The 14,902-nt window shown below is 51.9% G+C and overlaps 1 protein-coding gene across 3 annotated transcripts in view; it reads left to right on the forward strand.

Moving 5' to 3' along the window:
- The window catches only part of RREB1 (ras responsive element binding protein 1), a 119,471-nt gene that overhangs the window by 52,141 nt on the left and 52,428 nt on the right, over nt 1–14,902 (forward strand). For all 3 annotated transcript variants that reach the window (XM_055570530.1, XM_055570532.1, XM_055570529.1), the window contains 3 exons: nt 8,519–8,620; nt 12,183–12,307; nt 12,898–13,110. In XM_055570530.1, coding sequence (XP_055426505.1) covers nt 12,940–13,110 — 171 coding nt within the window. In that variant the 5' untranslated portion in view covers nt 8,519–8,620; nt 12,183–12,307; nt 12,898–12,939. The remainder of the gene's footprint in view (nt 1–8,518; nt 8,621–12,182; nt 12,308–12,897; nt 13,111–14,902) is intronic.

Genomic DNA, 14,902 nt, shown 5'->3' on the forward strand with positions numbered 1-14,902 from the left:
GCTGTTGTGCATCCTTCTGTGACTCACAGTGGGATGAAGAGGGGACTGTCCTCTTGGAAGCACTGACTCTGGAAGTCAGAAGGCTCATCTGACTTGGTCTCCTGCCCCCCTGCAGGACTGGGTTGTGGTTATCCACCCTCTGCTTGATTACTTCCAGAGACCGCAAGCTCATTACTTTATGGGGCCTCTTTCCATCTGTGGGCAGCTCTGGCTGTTCAAAGCCCTGGTATAAAGGATGACGGCATTCCAACCAGCTCTTCGGTGCCTCCCACCGAGACCGGGTTCCTGTCGTGGTGGACATGGGGGTCGAGTGTGCCTCTCCCGTGTGCCAGGCCTTCAGGTGTCTCCACTTCCTCCAGCCATTCTCCCCCTTCACTTGGTTTCCCAGGACTCTAGTTTGCTAATCACCTTCTCCAAATGATTTTTCCATGATGCTTTTTTGTGGCATCAGAAAGTGCAAGAATTTCAGAGTCAGACAACTGGTCTAGAATCCTGGCCCCATCCCTGCAGAGCATTCATTACCTGATACAGCTTGGGGAGGATTAAATGTATGCAAAGTACCTACCCTGGTTTCTGGCCCAGAGTTTATGCCCCAGTAGATAATGTTGTTCTTGTTGTTTAGTTGCAAAGTCACTAAGACTCTTTGCGACGCCATGGACTGCCCCACGCCAGGCTTTCCTGTCCTTCACTGTCCCCCGGAGTTTGCTCAAATTCATGTCCGATGAGTCCGTGATGCTGTCTAACCATCTCATCCTCTGCTGCCCTCTTCTTTTGCCTTCAATCTTTCCCAGCATCAGAGTCTTTCCCAGTGAGTCAGCTCTTCGTATCAGGTGGCCAAAGTATTGGAGCTTCAGATTCAGCATCAGTCCTTCCAGTGAATATTCAGGGTTGATTTCCTTTAGGATTGACTGGTTTGATCTCCTTGAAGTCCAAGGGACTCTTCCAGCACCACAATTCAAAAGCATCAAGTCTTAGACGCTCAGCCTTCTTTATGGTCCAACTGTCACATCTGTGCATGACTACTGAAAAAACCACAGCTCAGACTGTATGGGCCTTTGTCTTTGCTTCTCAGTACGCTGTCCAGCTTTGTCGTAGCTTTCCTTTCAAGCAGTGTGCGTGTGCACTCACTCAGTTGTGTCTGAGGTTGTTGGTGCTTCTCCTGGCAGTCTAGATTCCAGCCTGTGATTCGTCCATCCAGCATTTCTCATGATGTACTCTGCATGTAAGTTAAATAAGCAGGGTGACAGTACACAGGCTTGTCTTACTCCTTTCCTAATTTTGAACCAGTCAGTTGTTCCATATAAGGTTCTAACTGTTGCTTCTTGATTTGCATACAGATCTCTTTCAGGAGGCAGGTCAGGTGGTCTGGTATTCCCATCTCTTTAGGAATTTTCCACAGTTTGTTGTGATCCACAGAGTCAAAGTTTTTCTCATAGTCAGTGAAGCAGAAGATGTTTTTCTGGAATTCCCTTGTTTTCTCTTATGATCCAGCAGATGTTGACAGTCTGATCCTCTGCATTTTCTAAATCCAGCTTGAACATCTGGAAGTTCTCAGCTCCTGCACTACTGAAGCCTGGCTTGAAGGATTCTGACCATAACCTTGCTAGCGTGTGAAATGAGCATGGTTGTCTGGCAGTCTGAGCGTTCCCTAGCACTGCCTTTCTTGGGGATTGGAATGCAAACTGACCTTCTCCAGTCCTTGGGCCACTGCTCAGTTTTCCAAATTTGCTGACATACTGAGTGTGGCACTTTAACAGCATCATTTTTAGGATTTGAAATAGCTCAGCTGGAACTCCATCGCCTCTACTAGCTTTGCAGTAATGCTTCCTAAAGTGAAAGTGAAAGTGAAGTCACTCAGTCGTGTCCCACTCTGCAACCCCATGGACTGTACCTGCCAGGCTCCTCCATCCATGGCATTTTCTAGGCAAGATTACTGGAGTGGGTTGCCATTTCCTTCTCCAATGCTTCCTAGCCCCTCTTGATCTCACACTCCAGGATGTCTGGTTCTGGGTGAATGACCACACCATCATGGTTATCTGGGTCATTAAGACCTTTTTTGTATGGTTCTTCTATATTTTCTTGCTGCTTGTTCTTAATCTTTTCTACTTCTATTAGGTCCTTACCAAAAAGCTTCCCTCTTGCTCAGACGGTGAAGAATCTGCCTGCGATGCAGGAGACCTGGGTTCAATCCCTGGGTTGGAAAGATGCCTTGGAGAAGGAAATGGCAACCCATTCCAGTATTCTTGCCTAGAGACTCCCATGGACAGAAGAGCCATGGTACATTCCATGGGGTTGAAAAGAGACAATAGATAATATCCCATAGTTATTAGAGAAGGGATCCTGTGAAACACAGGTCATTGGATAAACACTAGGCTTGTGACATACTCTGACTAAAATCCTATTTTCTCTTTTAGCAATAGCTTTCTTTTCTGTTTTATAAATTCCTCAGCCAAGGTAACTTGTGGAGACCTCTCCCCACCCTTCCTGATAAGCCATCAGAGCAGATCAAAGAGTGGTGGGTGGGGTGGAGGCTCCTAAGCCTTATCCCCTGCAGGTACTCTTGTGAGCAGTCTCCTGCCTTAGGGAAGACCCTGCCTTGCCCTGCCCCAGGGGTAGGTGAGCATGCTCTGGGTCCTCTGTCCCTCTGCTCAGCCCGAGGGCTCCCCCACCTCCCTTCTCAGCAGCTTCCTTGTGGATCAGAGAGCCATACAGGTTTCTGCCAAGTTGGGCAAGAAGGTGATGAAATACTAGATCCTGGAGGCCAGGAAAAGACTGGCTCACCTGGGGAGAGGGACAGAGCTGTGCCCGCGGGCCACCAGGCTTCTCCCCACAGAGGCCCCTGGAAGCGAGCGGCGGCTACGCGGTGGCGGGGCCCACGTCGGCTCTGGCAGCGGGGAGAGCACCCTGTACGTGGGGGGCGGGGGAGGGCACAGGAGAGGAGCCCACTCCTCACAGGAAAGGCCCCAAGGACGGATGCGGGAGGCACGTGGGTCCCACAGGACGGCTCCTTCCAGGGGGGACCAGAACATCTCCCTGCCTTCCCCGCGGTTCATATGTTAAGTAGTGAATTCACTCAGGCTCACGTAGATAGGTTTGGTGAGCAGAACCCAGTCTCCCCAGTCAACACGCCTCCTTGCTGACAGTGTGTGTAATGTCACAATTAAAACATCCAAGTGGTTTTTCTTTTTTAAAGAGAGACTGTCCCTGTCCCTTAAGGCTCTCCTTCCTACCACATTCTCCTGAGCATTAAAGTGTCTCTTGACATGAAGACAGCAGACGTTCCTTCCGAAAGGTAGCATCACAGTCTGTGTCAACCCTGGGCTCCACGGGGGCCCCAATACCTGGGCAGGAAGGGGCAGGCACTCCAGGCTCTGGGGACAATGTCCATCCATTTTCCTCCCTCCACTGTGGGGTCCCATTAAGAGAGAACCCGCTGGAGATGTGAGCTTGTTCTGAGGCGGGGGGAGCTGTGAGGTTGCCTCCCGCCCCCCTACCCCTGCCAGGAGCGTCAGAGAAGGGAGGGACCTGGGGGGACCTCGGAGGTGTCCAGGCCAGAAGTGGAGACTGGCTCCCATCTCCCTGGAAGGAGGCTTTCCAGGGGCACACAGGTTGGTGAAGGCTGTAGCTGCGGAGGGCCTTTGAGGATCCAGAGCTGCCCAGGGCCCAGACCGAGTGGTTCTGCTTTCTGTGCACTGCAGGCTGCCCTGCCCTGCCCGAAGCTCACAGCCCACTCGTCCCCTGCTCCTGCGGAAGCTGAAATAGGCCCTGCACACACTGGCCCGATCCCTGTCCTTTCGCCCTTACTGTTGTTATTTTTTTATCTGACTCTGCGACCCCACGGACTGTTGCCTGCCAGGCTTCTCTGTCCAAGGGATTCTTCAGGAAAGAATACTGGAGTGGGTTGACCTTCTCTTTAGGGGGAACCTTCTCAACTCAGAGATCGAACCCAGGTCTCCTGCATTGCAGGCAGATTCTTTACCGTCTGAGCCACCAGGGAAGCCCCCCAAATTATTTCTTTGTGGTAAATAAAGCTAAAGTTAGAACCGGGGTCTGTGTCTCTGCTCCAGAGCCGTGAGTTTTGCTCCCAGGAGTATGATAAACCAGGGCCTTCCTCCAGGTCATCATAGAAAGAACGTTTTTCAGGGTGATCCCTCGCCTTTCTTCTAGAATCTGTGTGAAGCACTGGTTCTCAAAGCTGGACTGAACCCCTGGGAGCCAGTACACAGGGTCCAGGGCAGTGTCCAGGCCTGGGAACCTGCCTGCCTTCTTTCTCTCAGTTTAACTGAGATGCAGTTGACCCAGCGTTGTGTGGATTTAAGGTGGACAGGGTGGTGATCGACTCACATGAATTGAGCATCTGCATTTCCAAGCAAGGTCTGTGATGCTGCTGTGGACGGGAAGCCTCTGGGGTGGCTGTGCTGGAGGGAGGGTCAGGAGCTCAGTGGCTGGAGGAGACTCTGCGGTTTCCTCCCCGGGGTGCTGGTGCTGGTTTGATCTGTGCGGTTCTCACTGCTGTCTGGGCTCACCGTCTCCTGCCCCCCAGCACTTCCTCCACGCGTGAGCTCTTGGTGGTTGGATCAGTGGGACTCAGCCTCCCGGGCAGGGTTGGGCTGTCGGGGTTTCAGGAGCCTAGTGGCATCCTTCCAGTCGCCTGCTCGGAGAAGCAGGGTGCAGACTGTGGACCCCAGTGCGCAGCAGGGTGGGGTGCGGGTCCACGCCTGCTCCTGCCAAGGACGAAGGTGGGAGCCCAGGGTGCCTTTTTCTTGCCTACAAGGGCGGAAGTGGGAGGTCGGGCGCTGAGCCGCCTGGAGGGGCAGGAATGACTCAGAGACAGTTGTTAGAAGCCCGAGAATGTGACTACAGGAGCGCATCTGGGCTCTCAGGCCTGCGCCAGGCATCGGGAGTGTGGCCAAGAGACGCTGAGCAGGGTGGAGAGTCTGGGTTCGCTTTGCTGTTCCACCATGGTCTTGGGGGGCTGCCCGGTAGGACTCAGCCTCACGGGGCTGCTGTTAAGAGGTTAAATGAGATGATGTGCTCAGCGTGTGGCGAGCAGTGTTCAGAGAAGAATGTTCGCGTGTTCAGAGACTGTTCGCCGCTCTTATCATAAGCCCCCGTTCTAGTCTCTTGGTGGTGTGGGGGTCGAGTTTGGAGCCGAGAATCTTTCATCGCTGGGGATCAGGGAGGCTTGCGGTGGTAGCGGCCCCTGAAGATGGGGTTGAGGGAGGAAACTGAGCAGAGTGGGGCCCAGTGGGCAGGAAGACCCGGAGGGAAGCGGGCAGAGCATGGGGAGCTGTGAGGGCGGGTCGCAGCCCTCCATTAGAGGGAGACGCGTCGTGGGGGCAGAGCTCAGGAGACAGCTGGGGTGGGGGGTGGAGAGGGGGCAGGCCGCGTCCCCTCACCTCCAGCTCTGCTCTCTAGATCGTGGCCTGTGCCACAGGGTGCTTCTGCTCGCCTCCCCATGAGCCCTCCCACCCCCACCCCAGGAGGATGCAGGACTGGCTGAAGCGACTCGCGGTGCCCTTCCGCACCAGGCGTGCGCCGGTCCACTCCGAGGCTCTACGTGACGCTCCGCGGCTCCGTTTGCTGCATTTGACCCAAGCCCAGGCCGGCGAGGGGGAGGGGCCGTGCACGGGTTGCCGCCCTACCCAAGGCACACACCGAGCCCTCAGCCAAGAAACACATCAACTTCCTGGAACTCGGAGCCGGCAGCGCAGCTGTCCGCCTTCAGAGCACGCGCGAAGCTGTCCTGGTTAGAGGAGACGGTTCTGCCCCGAGCTCTACAGGCACAGCCTTGGTGCACAGCTTGCCTGGTTGGGTTTCATCCCAGCCTAGCCAAGACTTCCTGCGTCAGCCCATCCTGAGAGAGATGTCCTTGCTGCTGGTTAAGCCCCATCGTAGCCCAGAGCACTTTAGTATCTGAACTCCTCTGAACTCCCGCTCATTTAGCCCATCCGTGTTCCATCCCACGTCAGCCCGCACCGGCTATTCCCACCAGGGGGTCGGCCATCCCCGGTATCTGGAGGAGCGGCGACCTGGCCGCTGCAGTAAAGCTCCCCGCCTGGTCTCGGGCTCCCGCTGTCATCCTTGGCATGCAAGCCTCCCCCATCTCTCCTGGGGGCCTCAGGACAGATTGTAGATGTCACGTCAAGAAGCCTGCGGGCTTGCGCAGGCTGGGAGCCTTGCTTCTGGACCGTCTTCCCTTTCATCTCTCATCTTTTCCTGTGCTATCTCTTTGGACCTGGAGACAGGGTCCTTAATCTCCTCTTTCTGGCTGAGCATAGCAGGGTCCCTTATCTCCTCAGGCGGCTGGGGCCGCCTCCCCGCAGCCCCAGCGTGGACCTCTGCCCGCTCCACGCCACCCTGCCTCCCTGGGGTCTGATCTGGGCAGAGCCGGGGGGGGGGGGGGGGGGGGGGGGGCGGGGAATGCGATCCGGAAATGCAGGCTCCTTCCCCAGAGCCGGAGACCCACCTCCAGCTTCCTGGATTCCTGTCTCTAGGTACCCTCTCTCCTGGTGTGTCTTCCCCTCCTCCCCTTTTTTTGAGGCCGTGGTGATAGTAGAAGGTATCTTGAATTTCCTTCCAAAGACTGTCCTGTACTTTTCCACTCTCTTGAGTTGTGTGAGTCCCTTAGGCCTGGTGGAACCCAAAACAAACAGGGCAGTGACTCTTGGTAGCTTAATCACACTACGTTCTTGATATTCAGATCGTTTACATCCAAGATCAGAGGCAGGGACTTCCAGGGTCAAGTCTGTGAGGTTGGCCTCTCCTCTCGTTGGTTCCCCTGAGTGGATGGAAGAGGTTACTTGGTGGACTTTTAAAGTATCATTTTTAAGTGAGGGGAGGGAGAGGGTCCACATTTTAATGGGAATCTTAGTTATATTCTGGACAGTTTCAACTCCAGAGACTTGTCTCTCTGACGTATGTTTTTATTCATTATGTGAAAAACTATAGTTCAAATTACAATTGGAAATCTTGGCAGTTTCAGGGGGAAAAAACCACAGAGCTATTCTTCTCCAGATTTTCTTCCTGATAATATTTGCCATTAATAAAAATGAGTAACAATATAGGGAAACTTTGCTTACTTTTTTTTTTTAACAGTTTGTAATTTCACCTTTAGGCATCTTTAAATTTAGATGGGTGGGAATAATCTGGTTTGTTTCTGAAACCTCATGGGAATTTTAATAAAATGGTCTTAATTCATATATATCAAGTAAAACCAAGATTCTTATCCTGCTTATTCAGGATGAGTTTCTGGGGTCCCTGATCCTTTTGATGCTGAAGGAAAACGTTGGGTATGGGCGTATATCCTTGTATGTGTAGAAGGGTCCATAATTTTCATCAGCTCCTCAAGGAGGGTCTTGCTCACAAGAAACACAGAGACAATTACTGGAGTAGTAATAAGGGTTCCTCCGAGTTTACCAGGGCCGGGGGGAGGTCTCTGGTCTTTCAGGGGCTGTCCCTGTTACTCCTTGTTTCTTTGACACTTTGTTCAAAATCTGAAGACCTTTTCAAAAGAGAAAGGCACAAAGAAAACGATGGAGCCCTGAAGCAGTGATGTGTAGAGAGAAGCTGTTGTGGTGTCAGAAATCATTGAGCATCTGCTTCTGACCCACCGCAGACCGGTCCAGCGGGAGCCTGCCCGCCTTAGGTGCTTAGTAACCGTGCGGACAACGCGAGTGAGATTCAGGGTGATAACCGGGGCGTGTGTCGTGCCGGGCAGCTTTTCTGCAGGCGCTCCGCAGGGTTTGATAGAAGCGTATCGAGCGAACGTTTCTCCAGCGCTTGTTCGCGTGGCTGCCACTTCCCTCCTTTGCCCAGTTTTGCCCTCTTCAGAGGCAGAACGTGCTGGCTGGGTGGCTCTGGGAAAGGTTACGTTCCAGGTTTCTCTAAATTTCCAGAGGGCCAGACACAGCTTTCTCCCAGATCAGGGATCCGAGACCCCTGGTGGCGCCCCCTGAGCTGACTTTCTCAGACCCTCAAAGGGTGTGTTTAATTTGAGTTTTCTGTGTGTCCCTTACAGAAAAGGAAAGATACACTTTAGGACACTTTCTCCATCACTCAGGAAAAGGTGTAATCGTCACTCCTTTACGTTAAGTGGCTGTTTAGTTCCGTGTTTTCCTTTCAGTTCTCTTCTTTCTCCTCCTGTTTCTGACAGCACTGAGTGCTTGCTGTCGTTTCTTCTCCACCTTGAAACTGGCCATCCATCCTCGCCTTCTGCCGGCACGCCAGCGAGGCGCCCAGAGCTCCCCTTGGCGCCATTCCCACGTGCTGTGCCTGGGATGTTGTTGGGATGTGCTTTAGGGGCTCCTTCTCTCCAGCTCATGCTTGATTCCAGTCGCTCTTGCTCACGTGGAGTTGACCTCATTGCTGGAAGCTTGCTTAGAAACACGGGGAGGAGGGGGAACGCCATGGTCCTTAGCTGGTGGCTCCCATTGGTGCAAGTGCAGAACATGATGCAGGGCCAGGACCCTGTCCGGTGTGGACCCCCTCCTCACGCCTCTGCTTCTCGTTTCTGTAGGTTGCTGCACTCTGCTCCAGAGGCGGTGGCTTTGAGGCGTGACCCTGCCCACGCTTCGCCCTGTCAGCACGGAGGGCCCGCTTGAGAAGACAAATAAGACAGGTCAGTCTAACTTGATTGACGTTCCTTGAGTCACAGTAACTTTGAGTGTTGTCTTCCTTCATGTCCCCACATCCCCTTGGAGTGGTCCACCCTCTGCTTGGGGTCCTTGAGGCTTTGATGCAAAACCACAAACAAGCTTTCACGGTGGACTGCGGGTTTTCCCTGGGCTAGTGGCCTGGGGCGTGGGATGAGAAGTCTTGGAAAGGGTGTCGGGGCCCTGGCTTACAGGAGGCCACGCTGCAGGCACCCCTGTTCCCTGCTTCTCCTTTGCCACCCCCAGATTTGGACTCTGAGTTTAAAACTAGAACACCAGTCCTGTCCACTTGGCCTTGTCAAAAGGGATTTCCTCTCACGTCTGTGACTTGGGAATCTCATCTGGGTTTCCAGTCCTCTCTGGTCCCAGATAAAGGAGATGATACTAGAATGGGGTCAGTGATTTTTATTTTGTTCATTATGACTATTATTATTATTTTTATTTACAGTAATAGAGCAGATGTATAGATAGGTGTCAGGGAGCAGAGACTGAAAATATTAGGACTGTAAATATTTATAAAGAAAAATGTGCTTTGTAAATGGACCTGAGACTGTTAATCCTTCCTTTCATCCCCTGAGATTGAGAATCAGAAGGTGTAGGTTGGCCAGTTGGGTCATTGCTCTAGTGTGGGCCAGGGTCAGGCGTGGGCAGGGAGGACTGACTAATCCTAGCCGCTGGCTTCTGGTTAAATGAGTGGATAAATGCACCTTAATATTAAGGTGGATTTGTTTTTTCTAACTGGGAACAATGAGCTACATTGTTTTACACCAGGTCCCTTCCATTCTTCCTGTTCCATCCTCCCAGAAGGAGAAGTCACACATAAGACACAAGCTCACACCCGGGGGAAAATCTCAGAAAAGATTTTCTATGCAGGCTGGCATGGGTCCTTCTGAAAGGGCTGCCTAGGATGAGTCCACTGACTGTTTTCTTTTCAAACAGTGTAACTAGGAGTTTCATTTTGTTAATTGTACTTTCTGATCAGAGATGAGAAGAGTCTCCACTACTGTTTACTTACATTTGAACTAGGAAAAGGAAGTAAATGTCGGTGATCTCGGCGTCATCACTGGGCAGGGTCACACTTCACACTTTATCCCAAAGGAGGAAGTAAATTTAGCAAATGTCTTCCTGTCCAGACAAAGTGGGAAACAGCAAATTTGCCTGACTTTTCTCATTTTCCAGTTGGGATGTAAGCACTTGCAGCTTTCAGCCCGTAGATTGGTGAGCGGTTGTGACTGTTGCTGGGTTTTCTGTCCTTCGGGCATTTACATGGTCTGCAGGGGAGGTTTCTTTGCCATCTTAGTGATTGTGACAGAAATTCTTACTAGCACTTTACCTCTTCTTGGTGAATATATTTGCGTTGATTTTCTTGTTGACTGTTTCCCTTCTGTCCCGTTTTCTTTCCCTTCTCAGTGAGAGAAGTAGACCATGTTGTTTGTAACTTCTAATTTTATGTTCATCTGAAAGGTGCTTGCTTAAATCTAGTCCTAGTCTGAAAAACTCTACCACATTTTCTTCTCTAAGTGCCGTAATAAGACAAAAACAAGATCATTGAAACTATCTCACTATAAATGGTAGAAAGGTTGAGATAATTTTTACTGACATAATATAATTACAATAAAGATTTCTAGTCATTTATGATTTGATGTATATTAAAACTATGGTGGGGATAGGGGGACTTCCCTGGTGGTCCAGTGGCTGAGACTTCACACTTACAATGCAAGGGACCTGAGTTTGATCCCTGGTCGGGGAATTAGATCCCACGTGCTGCAACTCAGACCCAGCACAGCCAAGTAAATAAGTATTTTAAAAAACAAACCTCTGGGCGATATATATTTAAAAGAATGAGAGGGTTTAATATAGAAGGTGCCCCTTACATGAATCAAGGAAATAATTGTTCACTGACTGGATTACAGTTCTAGGGAACTGAGGATACTTTCGTTAGAAATCCTTTAAAGAAAGAAAATGAGGTATGTCCATGTATACTTCTGTGTGTGTACCCGTGTTGAATGTTTTTTCCTAGAGAGGAATTTCCCAAATGAACTTTCATAGACAGTCAGAATGGGAAGCACAGTTTTTAATAAGTTTAAATGGTCTTCCATATGGGAGAAGCTTCATGGAAAGAAAACAGCTTTAGGGTTGAGGGGCTTGTCTTGTTTTTTTTGTTTGTTTTAATTTGGGACCGAGGTTTCCTTTTGCTCTTTTCATGTGGAAGGTGCAAGGGTGAGGCTGGGTCAGTGGGCTCAACAGTTGTGTGTTTGGCAGTTAGTCCTTTTACTTACCATTTGGAAAACCATTGGTTCATATCTTCAAAATGTCTGGGGCTTCCCAGGTGGCGCTGGTGGTAAAGAACCCGCCTGCCAATGCAGGAGACACAAGAGACGCGGCTTCCATCCCTGGGTCAGGAAGATCCGTGGAGGAGGGCACGACAACCCACTCCAGTATTCTTGCCTGGAGGATCCCATGGACAGAGGAGCCTGGGGCGCTACAGTCCATGGGATCGGAAAGAGTCAGACACGACCGAAGCAACTTAGCACGCACACACACATGTTCTTCAAAGTGTCTACTAACAAGGAAGGCAGATTTTGTCTCTTGACAAGGAGAGTGTTACTGCTGAGGTTCTCTTTGAGGCTCTTGGGTAAGGTTTTAGCTTGGGGCTTGTCAGCTGATGGCCCATCAGTTGTGTGAAGCCATCAGATGGCTGTGTCCCCAGCCTTTCCTGCTCTGCTGCCAGACATGTTCACGGCTGTTCTGGGAGTCCCCGTTTGTCACACCCTACCTGGGTCACTTCTCCTAGAGGCGGAAGGGGAACCACAGGCAGTCATGTCCTCTCCAGGGGGGCTCCTGAGTATTCACTTTGCTCCTGAGATAATGCGCATGATCACTGAGGCAGTGTGGACGTGCAGAACTTAAGGCACACCGGAGGGTAACAGGGTACGTGGCCAGAGAAAGTCTTCCCAGATAAAATAAAGGAAATGGGTTACTTGGAGACTTAACTTCCTATAGCCAATAGTACTTGTGTGGAAGAAGCATGGCTAGAAGAGGCCTGGAGAAGTAAAGCTGGATTGTCCGGGGGCTGTAGTGTTCCCTGCAGTCATCCTTCCATATTACCAGGTTTTTTTAAGGTCTGACCTGTTCCCTCCTAGACGCTAAGTATTTAGCGGATTCCTTCCCTGCCTTATCTTTGGTCAGTTTTAGGAGGCGGGACACGGGTCAAGAGGGAGTCTGAGACTCCTTGTGGGGAACAAGGGTAGAGTGTTAAAGAAAGTTCGCTGTATGTGGACAAATGTGAGCTTCAGAAAATAAAATACCACAGAATCGTTTTGGCTGTTGGGAGTGAGGGTGATGGCTCTGTAGGGAACATCAGTTAAGAGTGAAAAACAACCACAGAATGTGGTTTTGGAAGAAAAAGAAGACTCAGACATCTCCCGTATGGTTCCCTGTAGTCTGGTGAGTGCAGCAGTCTGAGATTACAGCAAACGTGGTTTCTGTTTTTCCTTCTGAACCTTTCTGCCCTTGCTTCCCTTCCAGTGTCGACGAGAGATACGAAGAGAAGAGAAACAGGAGCCCCCCAGCCTCGCTGCCTCGTCCGCGTGCGCCCAACCCCCGCAGCAGATGACGCGCTCGTAGTGCATCAGCTGGGGCGGAGAATGGAGGTAATCGCCAGTGCAGGCTGGGTTTTCCTTCCTTCCATTTTCTGGGGGAAGGTACATTACATCTTCATATGTTTTAAGAACAGCCTTTTTTATGCTGATTTGAAATTTGGTTGTAACGTTGGGTGGTGGTGTGGCTTCTCAGTTGTCTTACAGTTTGGACTCCCCCATTAAAATCGGGTATTTCGGCCTGGAGTTAGGTGAGAGCCAAGGTTTCTCACCTTTCGTTGTTGGGTCTAGAACACACGCACAGTAGTGAGTAGGCTGTTAGGAGGCCGCTGGCCAGATGGGCCCTCCCGGCCTTATTAACTGTTGGAGCCTTTCCCACTCTGCCTCGTGAAAGATTAGCAAAGGAAGAGGACCTGCCTTGGGTCACCTCGTCGGTGGCCCATACTCAGAAAGGAAGCAAGGCAGTCAGTTCGGTGTGACAGCGCTTGGTTGAGATGGAAGCTTCAGTCACGTGGGCACGCGCGTCGGCTGAACTGAAGGGGAGGGTTTAACCTGGCTGCAGCGGTGGTAGCCGTGGCCCCTGCCACCTGCCTGCCTGTCGCCTCAACTTCCCAGCGATCACATCAGCAGTTTCTCACTTTCAGTTCTGTGGCCGAGGCTTTCTAGAAGCTTAAACCCTTGCCCCAATGACGTCAAGCTCGCCCATTGGCCTGGAGGGTTCAGACTTGTCTTCCATCAACACCATGATGTCAGCAGTCATGAGTGTGGGGAAGGTCGCCGAGAATGGCGGGAGCCCCCAGAGCGTCAAGTCCCCCACGAAGCCTCCGGGACCAAATCGGATCGGCCGAAGGAACCAGGTAAGCGTCTGTGCGCCTGCGGTGGCTTCTGTGAGAGCACCGAGGGAGGGATGTCCCCTAGTGCCCCAGCTCCCTGAGCCAGAACCCTGGACGTGGTCTGAATGGCACAGATGCACCCAGAGGCCATGATCCCTTTTCAGGTGCTAATTGTAACTTAGGTCGGTTTCCATTCGCAGAGAAGGTTTTCTGTGCTGAAGTGTCAGTGTTGATGAGAGCACCCCTACCGGCACCGCCCACACCCCCCCCCCCCCCCGCCCCGCCCTGTGACCTTGTGACTTGATTTGAACCCAAGCTTTCTTAACTCAGACAGTAAAGACCCAGGACACCCGGGTTTGATCCCTGGGTCAGGAAGATCTCCTGGAGAAGGGAATGGCAACCCACTCCAGTATTCTTCCCTGGGAAATCCCAGAAACAGAGGAACTTGGTGAGCTACAGTCCATAGGGACGCAAAGGGCTGGACACGACTGAGCGACTTTCACACACACACGCTCTCGTCATGGTACAGGCAAGGCAGAGAGCTCAACTTGCTCCTCTCCTGTGACGTGGTTCCTTTCTTCACTCACACAGCTGGTTAATTGGTTTTACGATGCCTCCTCCTTGATTTTTTAAGTGTCTGCAGCACAGGTAGCCAATGAGTCCTCGCTCTGCTGGACTGCTCTCCAGCTTTCCAGCCTTGACAAGGCACGCAACTGGGTGCCTGAGGATCCCCCTCGGGATGCCGTGTGTTCCTTTTGAGTTTTCAGAGATCATCGCAGGGGGCAGGGGCATAGGACGGCAGCGATGTTATGAAAGGCTGTGTTTCCTCCCTTGGGAAATGAGATGAGTCTTAATGTCCCCATGGCGCACTTGAGAAAGTGTTGCTGTCCTGCAGCAGTGTGCTCGACAGTGCCCGAGGAGTGAGGTGGCTGTTCCCCTCTCTGCTCTGCGTCCACATGGTGTGAACGTCCTTTGCTTGGCTTCCCTGACTCGGTGGAGTCCCACCACACCCTTGGGAGAAGGCAGCCTTCTGACTGTCTGGAGACCGGGGTTGGGCAGGAAAGTAAACCTGTTGGGCTTTTGTGAGTTAGTTTTCTTTTTTATTAATAATCCCAAAGTGACTGTGCTTATGCAGAATTGTCTGAGCACGGTCCTTCCAGCCCAGCATGATGGTCCCCTATACACTGGTAGAAGTCCAGCATGAGTCACGGCCCTGGTACAGAGTGCCCTCCAGAAAAAGTCCCGGCCTCACATCCCTCCAGCGACAGAGGCGGGTCTGTTTCTCCACCTCGTCCTCAAGGCTGAAGACTCGGAGTTAAATGATGCTGTCGGGTGGGGGCATTGATACTTTTTCTCTCTTTTTTTCCTTTTCTCCGCGTGCCTCTCTTCCTGTGGGTACCTGAGAAAATTCTCAGCCTGTTTGACTGTGGCCTGAGCCAAGAAGGAGCGCTAGCTCTGGGAAGAAAAGGTTTATTTCCAGTCTCACATGACTGTCCGTCCATCCGTCTATCCGTCCGTCCATCCATCCATCCCCCCATTTCACAGTGTTCACCCCTCATTCCTTCCAGCCAGGCACTGTGTGCCGGGTGCCAGCTCTTTCTGAGAGAGCCCAGCACAACCCAGCAGAGGCAGAGCCAGCCCGAGTCCAGGCTCGGTCCCGTCCCAGGGATTCAGAGAATAGGTAGAGCCGTGGAGGGACCCGCGGCCTTCTGTCCGCACGTGGGACGTGCAGGGGACTCCACAGGGGCGCCTGGGCCATTCGTCACCCGCCTCCTGTGTTCTCTGGGGCTCCTCAGGGCACCAGCTTAGGCTTTTG

Source organism: Bubalus kerabau, chromosome 3 (genome assembly GCF_029407905.1).
Source record: "Bubalus kerabau isolate K-KA32 ecotype Philippines breed swamp buffalo chromosome 3, PCC_UOA_SB_1v2, whole genome shotgun sequence".
NCBI classification, from domain to species: Eukaryota; Metazoa; Chordata; class Mammalia; order Artiodactyla; family Bovidae; genus Bubalus; species Bubalus kerabau.